Raw genomic sequence first — 17,616 nt, 5'->3', positions numbered from 1 at the left:
CTGTTTAGGGCTACGTCCACGGGACCCAATTCTGAATATTTCTTCCACTAAAAATAATAGGTACACAAAGAGAGTAATACAAAACAGTGGCACTCAAAAGTGTTTCCAAAAAAAAAAACACCCAAATTATCCTCACTATTTTTCCCTATCCTAATTTTAGGACCCTTCCTAAAACTAGATAACTATTTTCCTCTCAAACACAGATTTTTCTCTCTTCTGTGTTTATTCTTCTTGTTGGTGTGTTGAAATGAACTGAATCATCTACTATTTATAGGAGAAGTGGACGCGTTAATTACGCGTCAACCGAAAAACAAATCGCATCCACCGAAAAAAAACTTTCTTCTCTTCTTTTATTTTCAAGTTGTGTGGGTCCCATATATCGGAGGGACCCACCATGTTTTCTTCTTCTCTTCCTCTTTTTTTTTATTTATTTATTTTCAAATGTGGGTCCCACTGAGTGGGCACCGCCACAACAGTATATACTGAAATAAAGAAAATCAGTTTTGTATTTTTCCTATTTTCACAGATTTTGATTTTTTTTTTTTCTTCTATTTTTATAGATTGTATGAGATACTTTTCATATTAAAGACACAGAAACACGTAAAAAAAATTTTAAAAGATTCATATGATGTAATGATTTTTTCGAAAAAAAAAAATTTAAATTGTAATTAATAGATATATGAGGGTTTTTTTCTTTAAGTCTGTATATCCAAGTATATCTTATCTATTATATCCATATTAAGTTTGTGTATCCATATATATCTATTATATCTATTATATCCATATTAAGTTTGTATATCCATATATATCTATTATATCTATATCATATCTCCATATTAAGTTTGTATATCCATATATATCTATTATATCTATATCATATCCATATTAAGTTTGTATATCCATATATATCTATTATATCTATATCAAATATGTAAGAAAAAGGAAAGAGCTATAAAACTTTCTAATGTGGGATTATGAGAATTAAGACAAATTAAATACGAAGATCATGTGTTGCTCCTATAATTTGAATATAGAGGAACTAAGAAACCATACTTTTGTTTCTTCTCATTAGTCATGGCTTCCAAAATGCTATTATCCGTACTCTTATTTGCTTCAATTTGCACTCTTGCTTTTGCATTCGATAATAGTCCTCTTCAAGATTTTTGTGTGGCAGATACAACTGGTCAAGGTAATCCATGTACCCTTACTGCTAATTTCTATTACATAGAGAAATTAAAATTTTATTAGTTTCTAATTGCTTTTGCATCTGAAACATTCAGATTAATGGAAAAAATGACTGAGTTGCTTCACTTTCCTCATTGCAGTAAGAGTGAATGGCTTTCCATGCAAGGACCCGAAGCAAGTTCAAGCAAATGATTTCTTCTTTACTGGGCTTCATTTACCTACCAACACATCGAACCCATCTGGTTTAGGGTCTAACATAATCACAGCGACTCGATTACCAGGTCTAAACACTCTTGGGATCTCTTTGGCTCGTGTAGATTTCGCACCATCGGGTGTTAGCTCTCCACACATACATCCAAGGGCTACTGAAGTTGTGACCATTTTGGAGGGTACCCTAGAAATGGGATTTGTGACTTCTCTTCCAGACAACCGTCTGATCTCAAAGGTCCTTAATAAGGGTGATGTGTTCGTCGTCCCTCCTGGTCTTATCCATTATGCAAGAAACCCTGGAAAGAGTAATACTGCTTGTATTGTTGCTTTTAGTAGCCAAAGCCCAGGGTTCCTTCTCATCCCCCAGGCAGTGTTTGGGTCAAACCCTAATATTTCTAGTGATATTCTTGCCAAGTCTTTTCAAGTTGACGAGAACATTATTTCTCAGATTAAAGCCAAGTTTTAGGAAAATTAGCTAGAGTGGCTATGAATTGTCAAACAATGTGAGGGTGCTTGCTTAATATTATTAGCTTATAAGTTTCTGATTAATGTTTTATCTTTTCCTAAATTATATCTATTTTACAACGAGTTTAAACTTTAAAATAAAATGTCTATTGCACAATTCAAATTAAGAATTTACAATACAAACTTCAATTATTATATCCTTTATATTAAAAGAGAGGTTTGAAGAGAGTTTAATGGGTTGAATATATATTCACTCGATTACAATTGTTTTCACCAATTTGATGAGTTCAAAAGAGAGTTATTCATATTGTGTAATCTGTAGTGTTATTTTGGTCTATTGAGCATCTTCTGTTGTATAGCTCATAATATTATTTTGGTTTAACTAGCCTCCTAATAAATTAAAAAATAGATGGAATATATATAGTTAACTTTATATATTTGATTTAGAGCCTAAGATTTGAATTTAATTAATATTAGTCCTCATGTACTTTTCTTTCACTAAATAATTGATTTATCCCTAACCTTTGACTCTTAAATTACTTAATCCTTCCATTCCAAAAGCATCAATTTTTGGGAAGAGTTTTCGGATTCGATCCCCACTAAACACTTCAGCAAGAAGAGGTGAAAAGTTTTAACTATGACTAAACTCCGAGCTAGATTTAGTTAGTCCCTAGTAATAGAGTCTGGATACTGGTGGTTTACACAAAAAAAAGAATCAATTTTAACATTAATTTTTCATACGAAGACAAATGACCTTCATTTTGAAGGTCGATGACTCCAAAATACCTACTCAATTAGTATTCTTCTAAATACATATCCGACAAAGATTTCAACTATAACTTTAATTAAGGTCTTTTTGCCTTTATACAAAAGGGAATCAAACTCTCTATACAGATCTAAAGCACCTATTTTCTCTCTCTTTTTTCATCCAAATCTTACATATTTCCACATGAACGCTATGAATAGATTTTTCTGAATCTATTGTATATATGAATACACATACGCTCAACTCTATTGGATCTGCTTTATGTTTTTTCCTATTTTTACAAATTCTTGAGATTTTTTTTCTATTTTTACATATTTTTGAGATTTGTTTTTTCTATTTTAAAGACCCAAAAACATGTAAATTTTGTTTTAAAAAAACCTTGGTCATTATTAACGTTGGTCTGAAACGTAAGGCCTTAGAATGCGGAAAATGGATCTCTAGCCCATTAAGGTGTAAGTTATATTGGTGAATGTCTTTATAAAAATTCTACCTTGTTTGATTATGATGTAAATTAGGAAAGATAAATATTTTAAGAGATATTGTATAAATATCATATCTTCAAATTTTATTTTAAAAAATATCAGTTTAACTTTAAATATTAAAATAATATCATTTTTATTATTCATTTATTATTCATTTTTGTTATGGTCATCATTATCGTCGCTTTTGTTGCCATCGCCATTACTCTCATCGTTTTTATTATCATTGCTCTCATCACCTTTGTTGCCGTCATTGTTCCGTGGTTGGCGTGGCTGAAAATCTCTTCATTTTACCCTTGTCCAATTTAAGTTTTAACATTCTAAAGTTATCTATTGGTTATCCATCTTTCGTTCCTGTGCAAGCTTATTAAAAAAAAAAGCACACAAAGATTAGTTCTTTGAAATGATTGAGCATTTCAAATTTACATTCAACTCTGAAGATCATAAAACATTAATGTAGGACCTAATTAAATTGAAATACACAATATTTCCAACAAATGTTATGAACAAAATGATAAAAATGGATTCACTTTTTTTCTGTTTTTCGCTGAAGGAAGAATTGTGGGTGACGACGATGTTACAATACAAAATTTCCCACTAACTTTCATGCATAGAATCAATCTACTCATCGTATTAGCTAGAGCGTGAGTGATCCGATTCGCTGATCTCTTGAAAACACAATAAAGCGTTGACTAAACTCTTGCATAACAAGAAAACAATCTTGTAGAATTATACCAAAATAAGAGAAATTAATCCACCTGTTTCTTCTTCATGCTTGAAAAATAGATAGTTGAAAAATAAAAAATCATTTATGTTAATAAAGTAAGATTAGAATATAAATTTCTTTTTTGCCACAATTGCGATGTCTCTTTTTTCGATATTTTTGGTATTTTCATTGATAGTATCATAGTTTAACAATTGGAAAAGGAAAAGATCACACACACACACACACTCTTTGACAGTATTAAGCTTTTTATCTAAAGAAATTAAAATTTATAATAAACAAGTTAATTGTAGTCAAACATGAATTATGACCATAATAAATAGGTAAACCTAATATATATAGGATTACATATTAATTACTATCTACAAAAATTTTTCTTGCTTAGTAACTACATATTAATTGTACTTAATTACTAGTAATTAATATAGGATGTGTAACATAATATTAGATATATGAGTACATATAACTCAATATAGGATTTCTATATTAGTATAGGTTACCTAGTTACTTAATGGCTAAATCACCAAAAAAAAAAAAACCTAAATTTTGACGTTTTTGGCAAATTTAGCCAATACGTTTGATTTTGTCAATTACAACTTTAGATTTATTTTTCTTTGTCAATTATAGTCATCCAAAATCTGTTAGTTTGTTGTTTATTTTGCTATTAGTTAGCTCTACAGCACACAACTCACATCCATGTGGTCATTCTTTGGTAGTTTATCCTTACTTTTAAAATCTCTAAGTTAGAAGATTAACTAATCTTTCTCTCACACCACAAGTTTAAAAGAATCTGGTATGACTTTACAACTAATAACAGAAACTTGATGGAGCCTTGGCGAGCAACACATGTTTATATGTACGTTGCATATTAATATAGGAATCCTATATTAAGTTACATGTAACTTACATATCCTATATTAAGGATATGTAATTTACATATAAATATATGTAACTCAATTCTAAGTTAAAAACACAATTTCTTTACTTAATAAATTGAATATATTATAGCGGAACTAAGAAGCTATACTTTTGTTTGTAATTTTCATTAATCATGGCTTCCAAAGCTCTGTTATTATTTCTACTCTTAATTGCTTTAGTTTGCAATCCTACTTTTGCATTCGATAACAGTCCTCTTCAAGATTTTTGTGTGGCAGATATAACTGGTCAAGGTAAGCCATTTTCACTTATTGCTAATTTCTATTCCGTAGAGAAGTTAAAATATTTTAATTAGTTTCTAATTGCTTTTGATTTGATAATATAAAAAGTAAGCCAAAAATAATTACACAAGAGCACGATTCACCTCATACGGAAATTAACTGGGTTAAAATTGAATCTAAATGGGTTCATCTCATAAACGGATGGCTCATACATTGCATGAGTTTGAATGTGTTGTATCATGAGTTGATTCGCATAACCCATCTAACCCATTTAATTAAGGGTAAAATGGTAATTTCATATATATATATATATATCAAGCGGGTTATACCGGTTATACATGTCGGATTTTCCGACCTGTATACAACACACTCAATTAAACTAATTATCTTTTTTGACCCAACCCATTAAATTAAACGGATTATACGTATCGAGTTCATATCATTCATTTAATTTTTGAAATGTGTTCGTATTTAAATATTTGACATGATTAATTTGTTAAATAGATCGTTTTCGTATTCATCTTAGTCATATCATGTATTAGGTGAATTCATGTCAAATTCGACGTTGCGAACCCATTTTAACACATTTAATTTTCAGCAAAAGGGTATGGGTTCATTTTTTTTTTTTTTTTTTTTTTTTTGCTGCAACTACTATTCGACACAAAGTAATCATCTTAACAATTAATGGAATTTTCAGAAACTTGAAATTACAAATTTTAACTTCAATTTGAGCCTAGCTAACTCTCCCAACTCAACAAAAACCCTTCATCTCATTTCATAGAATTTGAATATGAAACATTCAAATTAACAGAAATCTGACTGAGTTGCTTCACTTTCCTTATTGCAGTACGAGTGAATGGTTTTCCATGCAAGGACCCAAAGGAAGTTCAAGCAGATGATTTCTTTTTTGCTGGGCTTCATTTACCTACCAACACATCAAACCCATTTGGTTTAGGGTCTAACATACTTACAGCATCTCAGTTACCAGGTTTAAACACTCTTGGGATCTCTTTGGCTCGTGTAGATTTTGCACCATTGGGTGTTAGCTCTCCACACATACATCCAAGGGCTACTGAAGTTGTGACCATTCTGGAGGGTACCCTAGAAATGGGGTTTGTGACTTCTCTTCCAGACAATCGTCTGATCTCAAAGGTCCTTAATAAGGGTGATGTGTTCGTCGTCCCTCCTGGTCTTATCCATTATGCAAGAAACCCTGGAAAGAGTAATACTGCTGGTATTGTTGCTTTTAGTAGCCAAAGCCCAGGGTTCCTTCTCATCCCCCAGGCAGTGTTTGGATCAAACCATAATATTTCTAGTGATATTCTTGCCAAGTCTTTTCAGGTTGACGAGAATGTCATTTCTCAAATTCGAGCCAAGTTCTAGAAAAATTTACTATTACCAAACAATTAATATGAGGGTGTTCACTTAATACTTATTGGCCTGCAAGCTATGTAATATTTTATCTCTACTAATGGACAATTAAAAAAACAAGAATTTATAATACATTTTAACAAATTTTATCTGAAATTTCTTTTCTCCATTTTGTATTTTAAAGGAAACGAAAAGAAGAATCAAATTATAATTTTACATATAAAATTACATGAAAGAATATAAATATATACAAATAAGATCGAAAATGTAATGAATTAGATTGGATGTATCGAATAAATTCTCTAATATTTATAAGTTATTTCGTTATTCAGTAAAAATGTACAAAATCTATTTCGAAATTTTGCAATTCATTTGCGGACCAAACTGATTTAAATAGAGATTTTTATATTATTTTTATTTTATTTTATTTTATTTTATTTTTCTTAGTTAATGGTTAGTAAGAGTTATCGAAATGAAATCCTGTCGGTAACATGAGCCTTCGAGTCAAAATTCAAACAAAAATCTAATTAAATCAGAACTTATGAAATAAGGATAGAAATAAAAAGAAAAGGCAATGCCGTGGTAGATAGCTGCCACTGGGCAGACTCCGGTGAAGCGGTGACATGCCCGCCGATAGCAACCGTATGAGCACGTGTCTTCACTCTTCCGTCCTTACCACCGCTGCAATATATTTGTTGTCTCAAAGGCACAGCAGACACCTGTATTCTACTGTTCTTGCCAACATTCTATAAATATTTTTAAAGAGAAATCGCTTGTAATTCGGCAGCTTTTTTTTGGGGTTAATGTAATTCTGCAATTTTAATCTTCAAGACATTGCTAGTAATTACCAAGTGTTTCTTCAATCTTATATTAATTGAATTGCCCCAATTGAACTCTCATAGACAAACGACTGTTGAAAGGATGAAGGTAACGGTATTACTGTCCGTTCTTGCTATATTAGCACACGTCTACCAAGTGTTTGAAACAATGCCTTTATGTAACTCGCTTCTTGTCTCTCTTCATAGCTAATTTAATCCCGTTTTCTTTTTTGTGATATATTGGAATGCGAATGATTTATATGTTCTTTTAATATTTCAATTCATTAATTTTTTAATTTATTTAGTTCTCAATCACTATTTCTTGGCTTCCATTAGATTACACAGTTTATAAATTCAATTAAATTCTTGATATGTGCGTGTGTGTGTGTGTGTGAAAGTTTGATAATTTGAATTGGATGAATTTCAGTTGAGAAATATAATACTGCTCTCTCTCTCTCTCTATACACACACTAACACTATTATTTTCTTATTGCCATCCCATATATACAATTATATGCAGAGAATATCACCAATCTTGAGAAATGATGGGAATTCCTTTGTTCCGGAGGTATAGTATTATCATGTTCTTGTTTGCTTTTGTTTTTGGCTAATGATGAAATCCCCATTCATGGTAAATACAAACTAGGGGTTTTTTTTTTACCCTATTTAATTCTTATGTTAGTTATTGTTCTTATTTTCTAATTTATGAAGAATGCTTTTTTTTTTCCTTAATTTTCCAATTGAGATCATTGCCAAAGTTTTATTTATGTGTTTAGAAGAAGAAGAGATTAATTGAAGTGAGAGATCAGGATTCTTTCACAAGTAAGGTATTTACCTTCTGAATTTGTTGCTACTTTATATGTGTGGAATAAATTGTGGAAAAAAACAAAACAAGAACAAGAACTGCCAACGGAAATTAGTCCCTATTTCTTTTCCTTTTGTAAATATTGGAAAATTTTAACATATTATGCTTTGGAAAGAACCATTTATAAATCGATTTCATGTTTGGTATCTTATTCCTGCATTGAATGTAGAATTCATTTTATTTTGTAGCTTTAAAAGATCGTAAGCTTTTTAATTTCGAATTTATTTGCAATTCTTTTTATAGTAAGATTTGATTTAAACGCCAACTGATTATACAGATTAAAGATAAAAATTTTGAATAAAATTTTTATTTCTGTTGAACATGACAAATCTGGATTTTTTAAAAAAAAACAAAATGGAATGGAACTTTGTGAAATTAGGCTCTATAGAGGAACTGAGTGTTAAGTTTTTAAAATTCTCTTTGAGGTGGATATGTATCACTTCTAAATTCTTACATCTATGGTGCATAAATACATGAAGGGTGATCGCTCTTCCGGCCAACGTGAAAATGAAGAAGAGGAAGAGGAGAAGGAGCCTTCAAGTGAAAGCACCAGCCACGGGTACCATATGGTTAGAGGAAAAATGGGGCATGGAATGGAAGATTATTTAGTGGCAGAAAGTAGAGAAATCAATGGTTACAGGTTAGGGCTATATGCAATTTTTGATGGCCACTCTGGTCTTGATGTTGCCAAATACTTGCAATCCCACCTATTCGATAACTTATTGAACGAGGTATGAACAGAATGCTAGCTTCATTAACCTTGTTTTTGTTTTTCTATTTCGTGTGATGTTTTTTTTTTTTGGGGGGGAGGAAAATGAGGGGGGATTTTTTTTTTTTTTTTTTTTTTTTTTTTTTTTTTTTTTTTTTTTTTTTTTTTTTTTTCGATTTGTCATATTATGAATTAGGGCCTAATTGCATCATATATTATTCAATCCTTTTCATTCATTTTTAATGGCTTCTCTTTTTTTTCTTTAACTCTTACAATTTTTGTCTTTGCTTGTACTTTAATCCTTCTAAACCATCTCAATCTTGAGGAAAAAGAACGTTTCTCCCATTTATTTTGTGGAATTGTTAACTAAGGATCTGTGACTGAAATTCTTCTTTTCTTTATTATATCTCATGCTTAGTCTGATTTCTGGAAGAACCCTGAGCGTGCAATCAGGAAAGCATACAAGGCTACCGATAATGAGATTTTGGATGGAATAGTTGGTTCAAGAGGAGGTTCAACAGCAGTTACTGCAATTCTAATAGATGAGGAAAATCTAATTGTGGCAAATGTTGGCGACTCCAGAGCAGTCTTGTGTAGAAACGGTGTTGCAAAGCAGTTATCAGTAGATCATGAGCCCCAGAAAGAGAAAGATCTTGTTGAGAGCAGAGGAGGATTTGTGTCTAAAGAGCCAGGTGAAGTTATTATTTAGTATGATTTAAGTTTGTAATTCAAATATTGAAACTGTTGCATAAACGCGATGAGCTAATTATTTTTCTGATGACTCAGGAAGTGTTCCTCGCGTGGATGGGCAGTTGGCAATGACAAGGGCATTTGGAGACGGGAGACTAAAGGAACATATTACTTCTGAAACAGATGTGATAACTGAGATCATAGACGAGGATGCTGAATTCCTCATTTTGGCAAGTGATGGCCTGTGGAAGGTAAAAGCCGTTGAAGATCTTTTATTTGTTAAAAAACTCATTACTAATTATGACCTTATCAATGTGTTTTGGCTTAGTGAGAATTACCCCAAGGCGAAGAGGTTGCAAGTTAGATTTGAACAAACCATCCAAACTGAACCAAGTTATTAATCTATGGTTTGATGGGTTTCACTACTGTTGACAATTTGGTCTGGTTTGAATTTTTTCGTCCCCCCAAACTGATTTGGTTGGTTAAGTTTGAACGTCTCTGAAGTTGAATCAAACTGAATCATGTACACCTTTAATTACAAAGTTGAAACCATACTTGGAGCCTTACATAAAACTACAAATTTGAGTATGCAGTTCACTTCTCATTCCTCACCATATTTATGCAGGTGATGTCAAACCAGGAGGCTTGTGAGTGCATTGCAGGCTTGGAAGATGCGCAAGAAGCATCAGAGAAGTTGATAGATGAAGCATTAGTCAGGGGAAGCATGGATGATATCTCCTGCATAGCTGTGGTTTTTCACTGATCGAATCCATGCCTATGTTATCATATTTTAGAAAATTCGAACTTCTCTATGGAAGGGATACAGATGCAATGGATATGATAAATTGTCTTAAGCAGATATGGTACAATGTGATAGTGGTACCAAGGGAAGTTCAGTGAAAGAATTAATGTACGAGAATTTATAGTAGAGACAATTTTCTCCGTCCTTAATTATTTTGTGGCTTAAATTTCACTCTGGTCTCTTAACTGTAGCCAGCATCATATCACCGTGTCTTGCATTCAATTTGAATTTAATTTAGTAACATCAAAATTTCTTGATTTTGATTTGTGCAATAAGAAAGTGACTTCCACTATGTCCACCGGAACACCGGAAAGCTGACAAGGAAAATGACTTTCCTTTTTTGGTAGAAATTAAATACTGCCAAAAAACAAAAAAATTCCAGAATCAATAATTCTAGTGCAGGGGAATTTAATAACTTCCAGTTCCATCTATTGCCGGACACATGGAATAACATTATAGTACCAATCGTAAATCAGTTACAAAAATAGCTCAAATGCTGGTAAAAAGCTAGGAAGAGGCAATATTACCATTTCACAACTCATTTTGAATGCTAAATGTGAGATCATATATAGCTTAACGTATTTATATCATCTCACATTTTGAACTTTCCTGGCTTCAATATCTGCAAGTCTTAGAGTTACAGCTCTCTTGTGCGCTTCCAGACCTTCAACTTCTGCCATTGTTGCCACATATGGACCTAGATTTTTCAGACCTTCCTCCGTCAAAGACTGTACAGTCATGTACTTAAGGAAAGAATCTAAGGACACTCCTCCATACATCCTTGCATATCCATATGTTGGCAGGACATGGTTTGTCCCGCTTGCGTAATCTCCAACACTCTCTGGTGTCCACTGGCCCATGAAGACCGAACCTATAGTTTATGATAATCAAAGTTTAAACTTAAGCTCTATTCTGTATAAATAAACTTCACAAAACTTTCAAATTTAATGTTTCGTGCTCGACTCAAATTAAAATGTTCATATCGTTTGTATGATTTAATTTTATAGAATTCAGTACGACAAACTAAATTCCATGTTTATAGGTAAATTGTATATTCCTGGTTTATTTATACCAAACAAGGGTGCAATTGTTTATTCTATAGAGATTGAGGCTTGGTTGCACTCGTATGCCTCGAGTGTTCTTTCCCACTTTTCTTGTGGGGCGATCACTGTCGTAACAATTACTAGAGAACTAAAACAATGCCTCAGAAATTGGCAACTATAATGGGATAAATGGCATAATAGTAAATTAACAATTATGAAAGCACAAATAATATAATCCAACATATAAACAGCATCGTAAGATCATACCTGCATTTTCAATAAAACTCTCCCACTTTTCTGCGTCTTTTACATTAACAATCAGATGCTCAGGTGCATATAAGTTTGAAAAAGAAATTGCCTGCAGAATCCAGCAGGTGTTTTCACAGTTACAGCAGTGAAAATCAGTAATCAAAGCGTATAGGCAGCAACTGGTGAACAGATTAGATATCCACAAAACCCTTTTTTCATGTTTGATTTGATTAGCCTAGCTGGCCAGTATCAGCAGTTGGGACATCAAGACAAGTATATTTTTATGCCCTTGATACCTACTAACCATCCAATCTTATGCCTCAAATACAGACTGTGATAATGCAGATAAAACAAGCTTAGGCTTGAGTGTTTTGACGGAAGAAGAGGGCTAACCTCAACCATGTCACGAGCAAAGACGGTGAAACTATGGCTCAGGGCTTTTGATGCGTATTCTCCCCTTGGTAGACTCTGACATTGCTTGCTGATTTCCTCTTCAATAGCTTTCAGATCCACACCATCCCCAACAATTACAAGGACAACCTGGCTATCAGGACCATGCTCAGCCTGAAAGATGCAAATAATTTTGATAACATCAGGTAGGTTGGAACCCGGATATGTCCTGAAAGCAATAAGCAATTTCTATGCAGTTTAACTGATGTACTGTAGAAATGACTGGTTAAGGCTTGAAAAATGGTCTTAATACAAATATCGATTTAAGATAATCAAGGAGAGATCATGGGCCAACAAATTTGACAAAACAACAAGAAGAAACAATAGTGTTGTCAGCTGAGTGGTAAACTGATGAAATACATCCACCGGATCTTCCAATCAATGATCATTACATTTCTAGTGTGCAATTAATTCAGTAACACAAACTAAAATCCACTAGGTGAAATAATGCTGAATTAGAAATATCACATTATGGGAACAGGTATAAAATTTGATGTGGCTAAAAGATCTGCTAAAATAATTAGGCCAGAGCACAGTTCAGTTATAACCGAACGGACTGGTGGTTGGTTCAGGATTTTAGATAATTGGTTTTTATTTACATTTTAATATAGAAACTGAAATTTTTTGGTTCGATTTAATTTTTATTAAACCTAAAAAGTAAGCCAACCACATAAAAAATCGTTAAAAAACAAATTCAGTTTCGATTTGGTTTTCTTTTTTTTTTTTTTTTTTTTTTTAAAAAAAAAAAGTTGGTCTATCCAATTTGCATTGTTTCGTCCTGAACCAACAGAATGCTCAACCATAAAACTAGTACATTTTTCTCCTTCTCAGGAATATGAAAATTGAATTTTGGCTTTTGGTTAAAAACAAGTCTATCATAGTGTATAACTACATCACAATTAAAAAAGAAGGAATCAGGTGCAGAGCATGAAAACAAGTGAATCGTCACTCGGATCAATATTGTCATTATCATCGGTGAGGAAGCCTTAGGCTTGTTATCCAGGAACTAATGCATGTGGTTCACCAGAAATGGGCACTTTTAAAGCATGATATAATACTACTAAAAGCAAAGGCACAGCACCTGGGATAGTAAATCTGCAGCTATATGAACAGGACTGGCATGTTTGTCAGCAATAACTAAAACTTCTGAAGGTCCAGCTGGCATGTCAATCGAGATCATTGCTTCACTGTTCTGTTGGGAAAATAAAAACAAAGAGGAAATGAGTTAAATCAAGAAATAAGTTCTGTTTACACCATATAGAAGGTAAAGCATTTTCAAATACTAATGGTCTGCAGCTAATGTTAAAATATTCTTCTTCATTCACAATGCAAATGCAATATTAATTTTTAAAAGTAGCACAGCCACTTCAACAAAAAATTTCTGTAGGGTAGGACTGTCACCAATATAAAGTAGTTTATACTTGAAAAATTTTGAAACAAAAATCCATACTTGGAGTATCATTTTGGCAGCTGTAACATACTGATTTCCCGGTCCAAAAATCTTCTCAACCTGCAAATTATAATAAATCAGTCCTTGTAATGAAGGTTAAAATTTGACAACAGATTCCTGAAGTTAACAAAACGATATAATAATATTGTATATTATTTTAATCCAAATTTTATGTTAGATTTTTTTTCCAGAAGCAGAATATCGATAATGATATTCCCCTTGTTTTAAGTGTTTTAACAATCCCTTGTCCAAAGAAGAACACTAAGAATTAATAGCTCAAACTCGAACAGTGTATACTTTTTGAATAAAACTTTAATATTTTTCCAAATTTTCATAGTATTTTCAGTGGGAACTAGGAATACATAATATCTTCCACATCAATGAGACATATAGCAGCAATTTAGGAGAGGAAGACAGAAAATTTCTTATTAATCAACTCTAATAATTACCAAAAGACTTCTTAGATTATATTGCATTGAATCTGTCAAATTTGAGTAACATAAGTGTTTTGGGTAATGTTTTTATTTAATTTTTCATATGTTCCATAGTATTTTCAATTGGAGACTGAGATTTATTATTTGGTCACAAACAAATGGCATACATTAATGGTCAGTTCAATACTTTCAATTGCCACATTTTTTTTATTTATAAATTCCAAAGCAAGCAGGATACTTCTCAGATTAATAAACTAAAAATAGAATACACAAGCGCACATATCACCAAGGAAAATGAGATCAATAAAATATTTGCAATAAGCTTCAGATATGAATTGTTAGCAAATATGGAAATCCATTACCTTAGGGCAGGATTCTGTCCCCCAAGCCATGGCTGATATAGCCTGCAAATTAAGAATCCATAACATAAATTCTAAGGACAAATAGAAGATTCAAATACACCACGTCTTGTGTTGAATGTTTTGAAACCGAAACCTGAGCTCCACCAGCTTTAAGGATGTGAGTAACACCAGCCTTCTTGGCACAGTACAGTACCTCCTACATAAAATCAAATATCTGTGGATAAGTTTGTGTTCATTTTATCTCAAAGCCCTTCTCCCTTTCAAACTCTAAAATTACAGTGTGGTGAAAAATATTCTCAGTAAGAACACTCTTCATAAGACATTTGAAATTTGGATAAGTACCTTGCATATGCTTCCATCCTGACCTGGAGGAGTTGCAATAACAATGGTCTTACACCCAGCAATCTGTGCAGGCTGGTTTGTGGAAAAACAAAAATTTCAATCAAATATGGTCAGGCAGAAATTAAAATTAATTAATAAAGCGTATAGGGCATTATACCAACCAAAAGGATTAATACAATAAATCCAATCAACTTACAACTGATAGCATCAGAGCTGTTGAAGGTAAAACTGCAGTTCCCCCAGGAACATAAAGACCTACAGAAGAAATGCACCTTGGCACCCTTTTGCATCTAACACCCTAAAAAATTTTGCAGCATAATAAGCTTCATATCCATAAAATTAAGGTAAAACCAATGAACTAGAAGACTCACTTGCATGTTTTCAACACTTTTTTCAGCTGCTTTTTGAGCAAGATGAAATGCATAAATGTTATCATATGCCACATCAAATGCTTCCCTAACAGCCGCATCAAGCTATAGTGGGCCAAAAAAAAAAAAAAAAAGAGTACCACAGTAAATATTTCATTTCAGTACAGCAGCTAAGGAAGGCAACTTCAAGAAATTTTTTGTATTCAAATATAAGTTTGAGAAAGATGCCTCTGGGTCAGGAAGCTCAGATACATCCTCAACAATCTTCTCCAACTTTACTTTGTCAAATCTTGTGGTATAACTACAGAAGAAAACATATAAATAGTCATGTTTCTGGCCTCATCACTAGGAATGTGCATTGATGAAATGAAAGAGTCTCACTGGTGGTAGACAGTAAAAGAAAAAGGACCAAGATGGAAAATGAAATTGGTCTATAATTTCAAAGAACAGAAACAACAATAAAAATAATAATTAGAAGCACCAACTCTTTAACAGCAGCATCACCTCTGCTGCGTACATCGTCAACAATGGGGGTGACCTGAAAATTATAAGAAAATCACAAATCAAACATCTATATAATGAAAAAATTAATGGGAAAAAACAAGAAAAAAGAGTTTCCTCCAAAGAGTATTTGAAGAGATAAAATAAAAGCTTACAATACTGAAAATTGAAAAGAAATCTATTCGAGGACGAGCTTTAAGGCTCTCAACCTCAGTACGACTGAGTTCTGACAACTGATAAGACTTCATTGCGCAACTTATTCTGTTCAAATTTATTCCTGTCAAGAAAACACAACACTAAAAAAAATTAATATAACAGTTACATTAATACACTGAACATATTCCATTACCAAGACCTCAGGTAAATAGGTCTCATTCTATTGAACAAAAATTCCCAATTTCTGCCCGTATAATTTCTTTCCCGCCAAAAACTCACAGAAAAGATTTTTCTTTGTTCTTTTCTCTCCAAAATATAAATGCACAAACTTCAGCAAATTCAAAGAAAGAGTAAAAAGAAGAGAAGCAACCAAAGAACCGTACCTCCACGAAAATGAAGACAAGAAGGTCGACAATTTTGCAATGGAGCACCAATTGATCGAAACTGAAGAGGCGAGTATGGTTTAATTAAGAAATTGGTCCGATTAAAGCACAGAAGCTGAGAATCCATCACCACACCTTCAATCGGATTAATCAGAAAAATACTTATCCTAATTAAGATATGCTAAAGTTATGATAATCAACAATAGATTTCCAGAAGAGACTACCTGATCAGTGAAATATGAACGCGATGGCGACGGTTAGGACTAATGAGCTGCTTCTACTCTCTACTTCACTTCCTCTCTCTATGACAGCCAGTCAACTGGGTGCGAAGCAGAGCATTTTCTTTTTAATAAAAAGAAAAAAAAAAAACTTCTTTCTTTGTTTTTATCTGATAAGAATTAGATCTTCTCTAGATGTTAACATATATCGCTATTATTTAATTTCGATATCAGAAAAATAGAAAAAATTTTTAAAATAATATTTATTTGGTATGTCAAATGCGAGGTATTAAAAAAAATAAATAAACATTATTTATAGCATTTTCTATTTACAGTTTATTAGATAATGTGAAAATTTATTAATCTTTATTTATTAGTTGCATATTGAATATGAAAAAAAGGATCCACATTGGAGATCCTCTTATATTTTCTTTTTCCTAATTGTCATCCACTTTATTATTAGATTTAAAAAAAAAAAAGAAAAATATGACAAAAATTTATAGATATATAATCCTGAATCAAACATATTTAAAATGCTGAGTTGGCATTCTATTTTCCCACCAATTCTTTTTTCTCTTTTCACACATTTTTGAGCTTTTTTTCTTTTTTACTTTAATTTGATAGCCTATAAAAATATTTTTAAAGAATTAAATTGGTATATGGATTCTATTTGAAAATTAAATTTAACAAATTTAAGCAAATCTTTTTCTATATATCTTTGATAAATTTAAGCAAATCCGGTTATTTATAACTTTATATTTAAATGCTTTTAAATTGAATCTTTTTATCTATCTTTAACTATTTACCCTTTATATATTTATTTGTAGGGAATTTGCAAACCCGAGCATAGTTCAAAGGTGCAAGTTTGTGAGTTTTTCTTTAGGTTTTTTATTCTCTCATGTTGACTTAGGGTTTAGGGTTTATCTTTAACCATCTTATTTAGTTTGGTTCAATTTATGTTATGTAAAAAGTGTATGTGATAGAGTCACAGTGGTATTTGTATTGAATAAATTACTATTTCTTCGTATTTATATGATTCATTTGCTTTTCATTATGCTCTTTTATCCTTTCTTTTAAACTCTTCTATTTTTCTTTTTTTTCCTTAAATTTTTCATTATTGAAATTATATTTGTCTAATTCATTTTTAATTTTTCCATTCATGTAGTTATCAGTTTTATACATATCAAGAGATTGTGGGCAAATTAATTTTGATATTTTTGTTTTAATTGATTTGTTTTTAGTGTCTATTTGTAATTTTAATCTTGAAATTCATTTTTTTAAGATGAAATTCATTTTTTTATTTATTTTCTTTCGATTTTCTTTCATTTTTATTTATCTCACGTAGCAGAATTACCTAAAGGACCGTGTTACATATGTTAGATTAACCTAAAATATTAATAGAATCAATTTTAATTTTTC

At 31.8% G+C, this 17,616-nt stretch overlaps 4 protein-coding genes across 10 annotated transcripts; 3 read left to right on the top strand and 1 right to left on the bottom strand.

The window, feature by feature from the left end:
- Nucleotides 1–988: 988 nt before the first annotated feature.
- Nucleotides 989–1,944, top strand: LOC105636838 (putative germin-like protein 2-1). Its single transcript, XM_012220202.4, has 2 exons — nt 989–1,189; nt 1,326–1,944. Exons 1-2 carry the CDS (start codon nt 1,075–1,077, stop codon nt 1,859–1,861), a joined length of 651 nt encoding a protein of 216 aa, XP_012075592.2. The 5' UTR covers nt 989–1,074; the 3' UTR covers nt 1,862–1,944.
- A 2,851-nt stretch (nt 1,945–4,795) lies between these two features.
- Nucleotides 4,796–6,489, top strand: LOC105636839 (putative germin-like protein 2-1). The gene is made up of 2 exons (XM_012220203.4): nt 4,796–4,998; nt 5,834–6,489. Exons 1-2 carry the CDS (start codon nt 4,881–4,883, stop codon nt 6,367–6,369), a joined length of 654 nt encoding a protein of 217 aa, XP_012075593.1. The 5' UTR covers nt 4,796–4,880; the 3' UTR covers nt 6,370–6,489.
- Nucleotides 6,490–6,893: 404 nt separating this feature from the next.
- On the top strand, nt 6,894–10,412 carry LOC105636841 (putative protein phosphatase 2C 28). Of its 3 annotated transcripts, XM_012220209.3 has the most exons (7): nt 6,894–7,284; nt 7,696–7,743; nt 7,952–8,002; nt 8,520–8,771; nt 9,168–9,441; nt 9,536–9,690; nt 10,065–10,412. In XM_012220209.3, the coding sequence occupies exons 1-7, from the start codon at nt 7,279–7,281 to the stop codon at nt 10,200–10,202; spliced, it is 924 nt and encodes a 307-aa protein (XP_012075599.1). In that variant the 5' UTR covers nt 6,894–7,278; the 3' UTR covers nt 10,203–10,412. The 3 variants fall into 3 exon arrangements, with proteins under 3 accessions (XP_012075599.1, XP_089583054.1, XP_020536057.1); XM_089726928.1 differs by having other exon boundaries at nt 6,894–7,743; XM_020680398.3 differs by lacking the exon at nt 7,696–7,743 and having other exon boundaries at nt 6,896–7,284.
- HDH (histidinol dehydrogenase) lies at nt 9,939–16,366 on the bottom strand. Of its 5 annotated transcripts, XR_016322972.1 has the most exons (16): nt 16,204–16,365; nt 15,980–16,114; nt 15,596–15,717; nt 15,425–15,477; nt 15,168–15,240; nt 14,943–15,044; nt 14,768–14,869; nt 14,572–14,643; nt 14,363–14,425; nt 14,230–14,271; nt 13,434–13,493; nt 13,065–13,175; nt 11,927–12,097; nt 11,552–11,642; nt 10,769–11,112; nt 9,939–10,598 (listed from the first exon to the last, which is right to left on the bottom strand). XR_016322972.1 is itself a non-coding variant. In XM_089726925.1 (15 exons), the coding sequence occupies exons 2-15, from the start codon at nt 16,104–16,106 to the stop codon at nt 10,829–10,831; spliced, it is 1,419 nt and encodes a 472-aa protein (XP_089583051.1). In that variant the 5' UTR covers nt 16,107–16,114; nt 16,204–16,366; the 3' UTR covers nt 10,649–10,828. The 5 variants fall into 5 exon arrangements, 4 of the variants coding, with proteins under 4 accessions (XP_089583051.1, XP_089583050.1, XP_089583052.1 ...); XM_089726925.1 differs by lacking the exon at nt 9,939–10,598 and having other exon boundaries at nt 10,649–11,112; nt 15,650–15,717; nt 16,204–16,366; XM_089726924.1 differs by lacking the exon at nt 9,939–10,598 and having other exon boundaries at nt 10,649–11,112.
- Nucleotides 16,367–17,616: the final 1,250 nt, after the last annotated feature.

The sequence above is a fragment of the Jatropha curcas genome, chromosome 10 (genome assembly GCF_041381405.1).
Source record: "Jatropha curcas cultivar XTBG-Jc1 chromosome 10, XTBG_Jcur_1.0, whole genome shotgun sequence".
NCBI lineage: Eukaryota > Viridiplantae > Streptophyta > Magnoliopsida > Malpighiales > Euphorbiaceae > Jatropha > Jatropha curcas.
This window is presented reverse-complemented; position numbering and strand designations above follow the sequence as displayed.

Bases quoted from the DNA above. Each gene is read 5' to 3' on its own strand.
- LOC105636841 (XM_012220209.3), top strand. The intron at 8,772-9,167 runs GTATGAACAGAA...TCTCATGCTTAG, and splicing joins TCGATAACTTATTGAACGAG to TCTGATTTCTGGAAGAACCC. The intron at 9,691-10,064 runs GTAAAAGCCGTT...ATATTTATGCAG, and splicing joins CAAGTGATGGCCTGTGGAAG to GTGATGTCAAACCAGGAGGC.
- LOC105636838 (XM_012220202.4), top strand. From the start codon at position 1,075: ATGGCTTCCAAAATGCTATTATCCGTACTCTTATTTGCTTCAATTTGC. The intron at 1,190-1,325 runs GTAATCCATGTA...TCCTCATTGCAG, and splicing joins GGCAGATACAACTGGTCAAG to TAAGAGTGAATGGCTTTCCA.
- HDH (XM_089726924.1), bottom strand. From the start codon at position 16,106: ATGGATTCTCAGCTTCTGTGCTTTAATCGGACCAATTTCTTAATTAAA. The intron at 14,870-14,942 runs GTGAGTCTTCTA...AAAATTTTTTAG, and splicing joins AAAGTGTTGAAAACATGCAA to GGTGTTAGATGCAAAAGGGT. The intron at 13,494-14,229 runs GTAATGGATTTC...TATAATTTGCAG, and splicing joins GGACAGAATCCTGCCCTAAG to GTTGAGAAGATTTTTGGACC.
- LOC105636839 (XM_012220203.4), top strand. From the start codon at position 4,881: ATGGCTTCCAAAGCTCTGTTATTATTTCTACTCTTAATTGCTTTAGTT. The intron at 4,999-5,833 runs GTAAGCCATTTT...TCCTTATTGCAG, and splicing joins GGCAGATATAACTGGTCAAG to TACGAGTGAATGGTTTTCCA.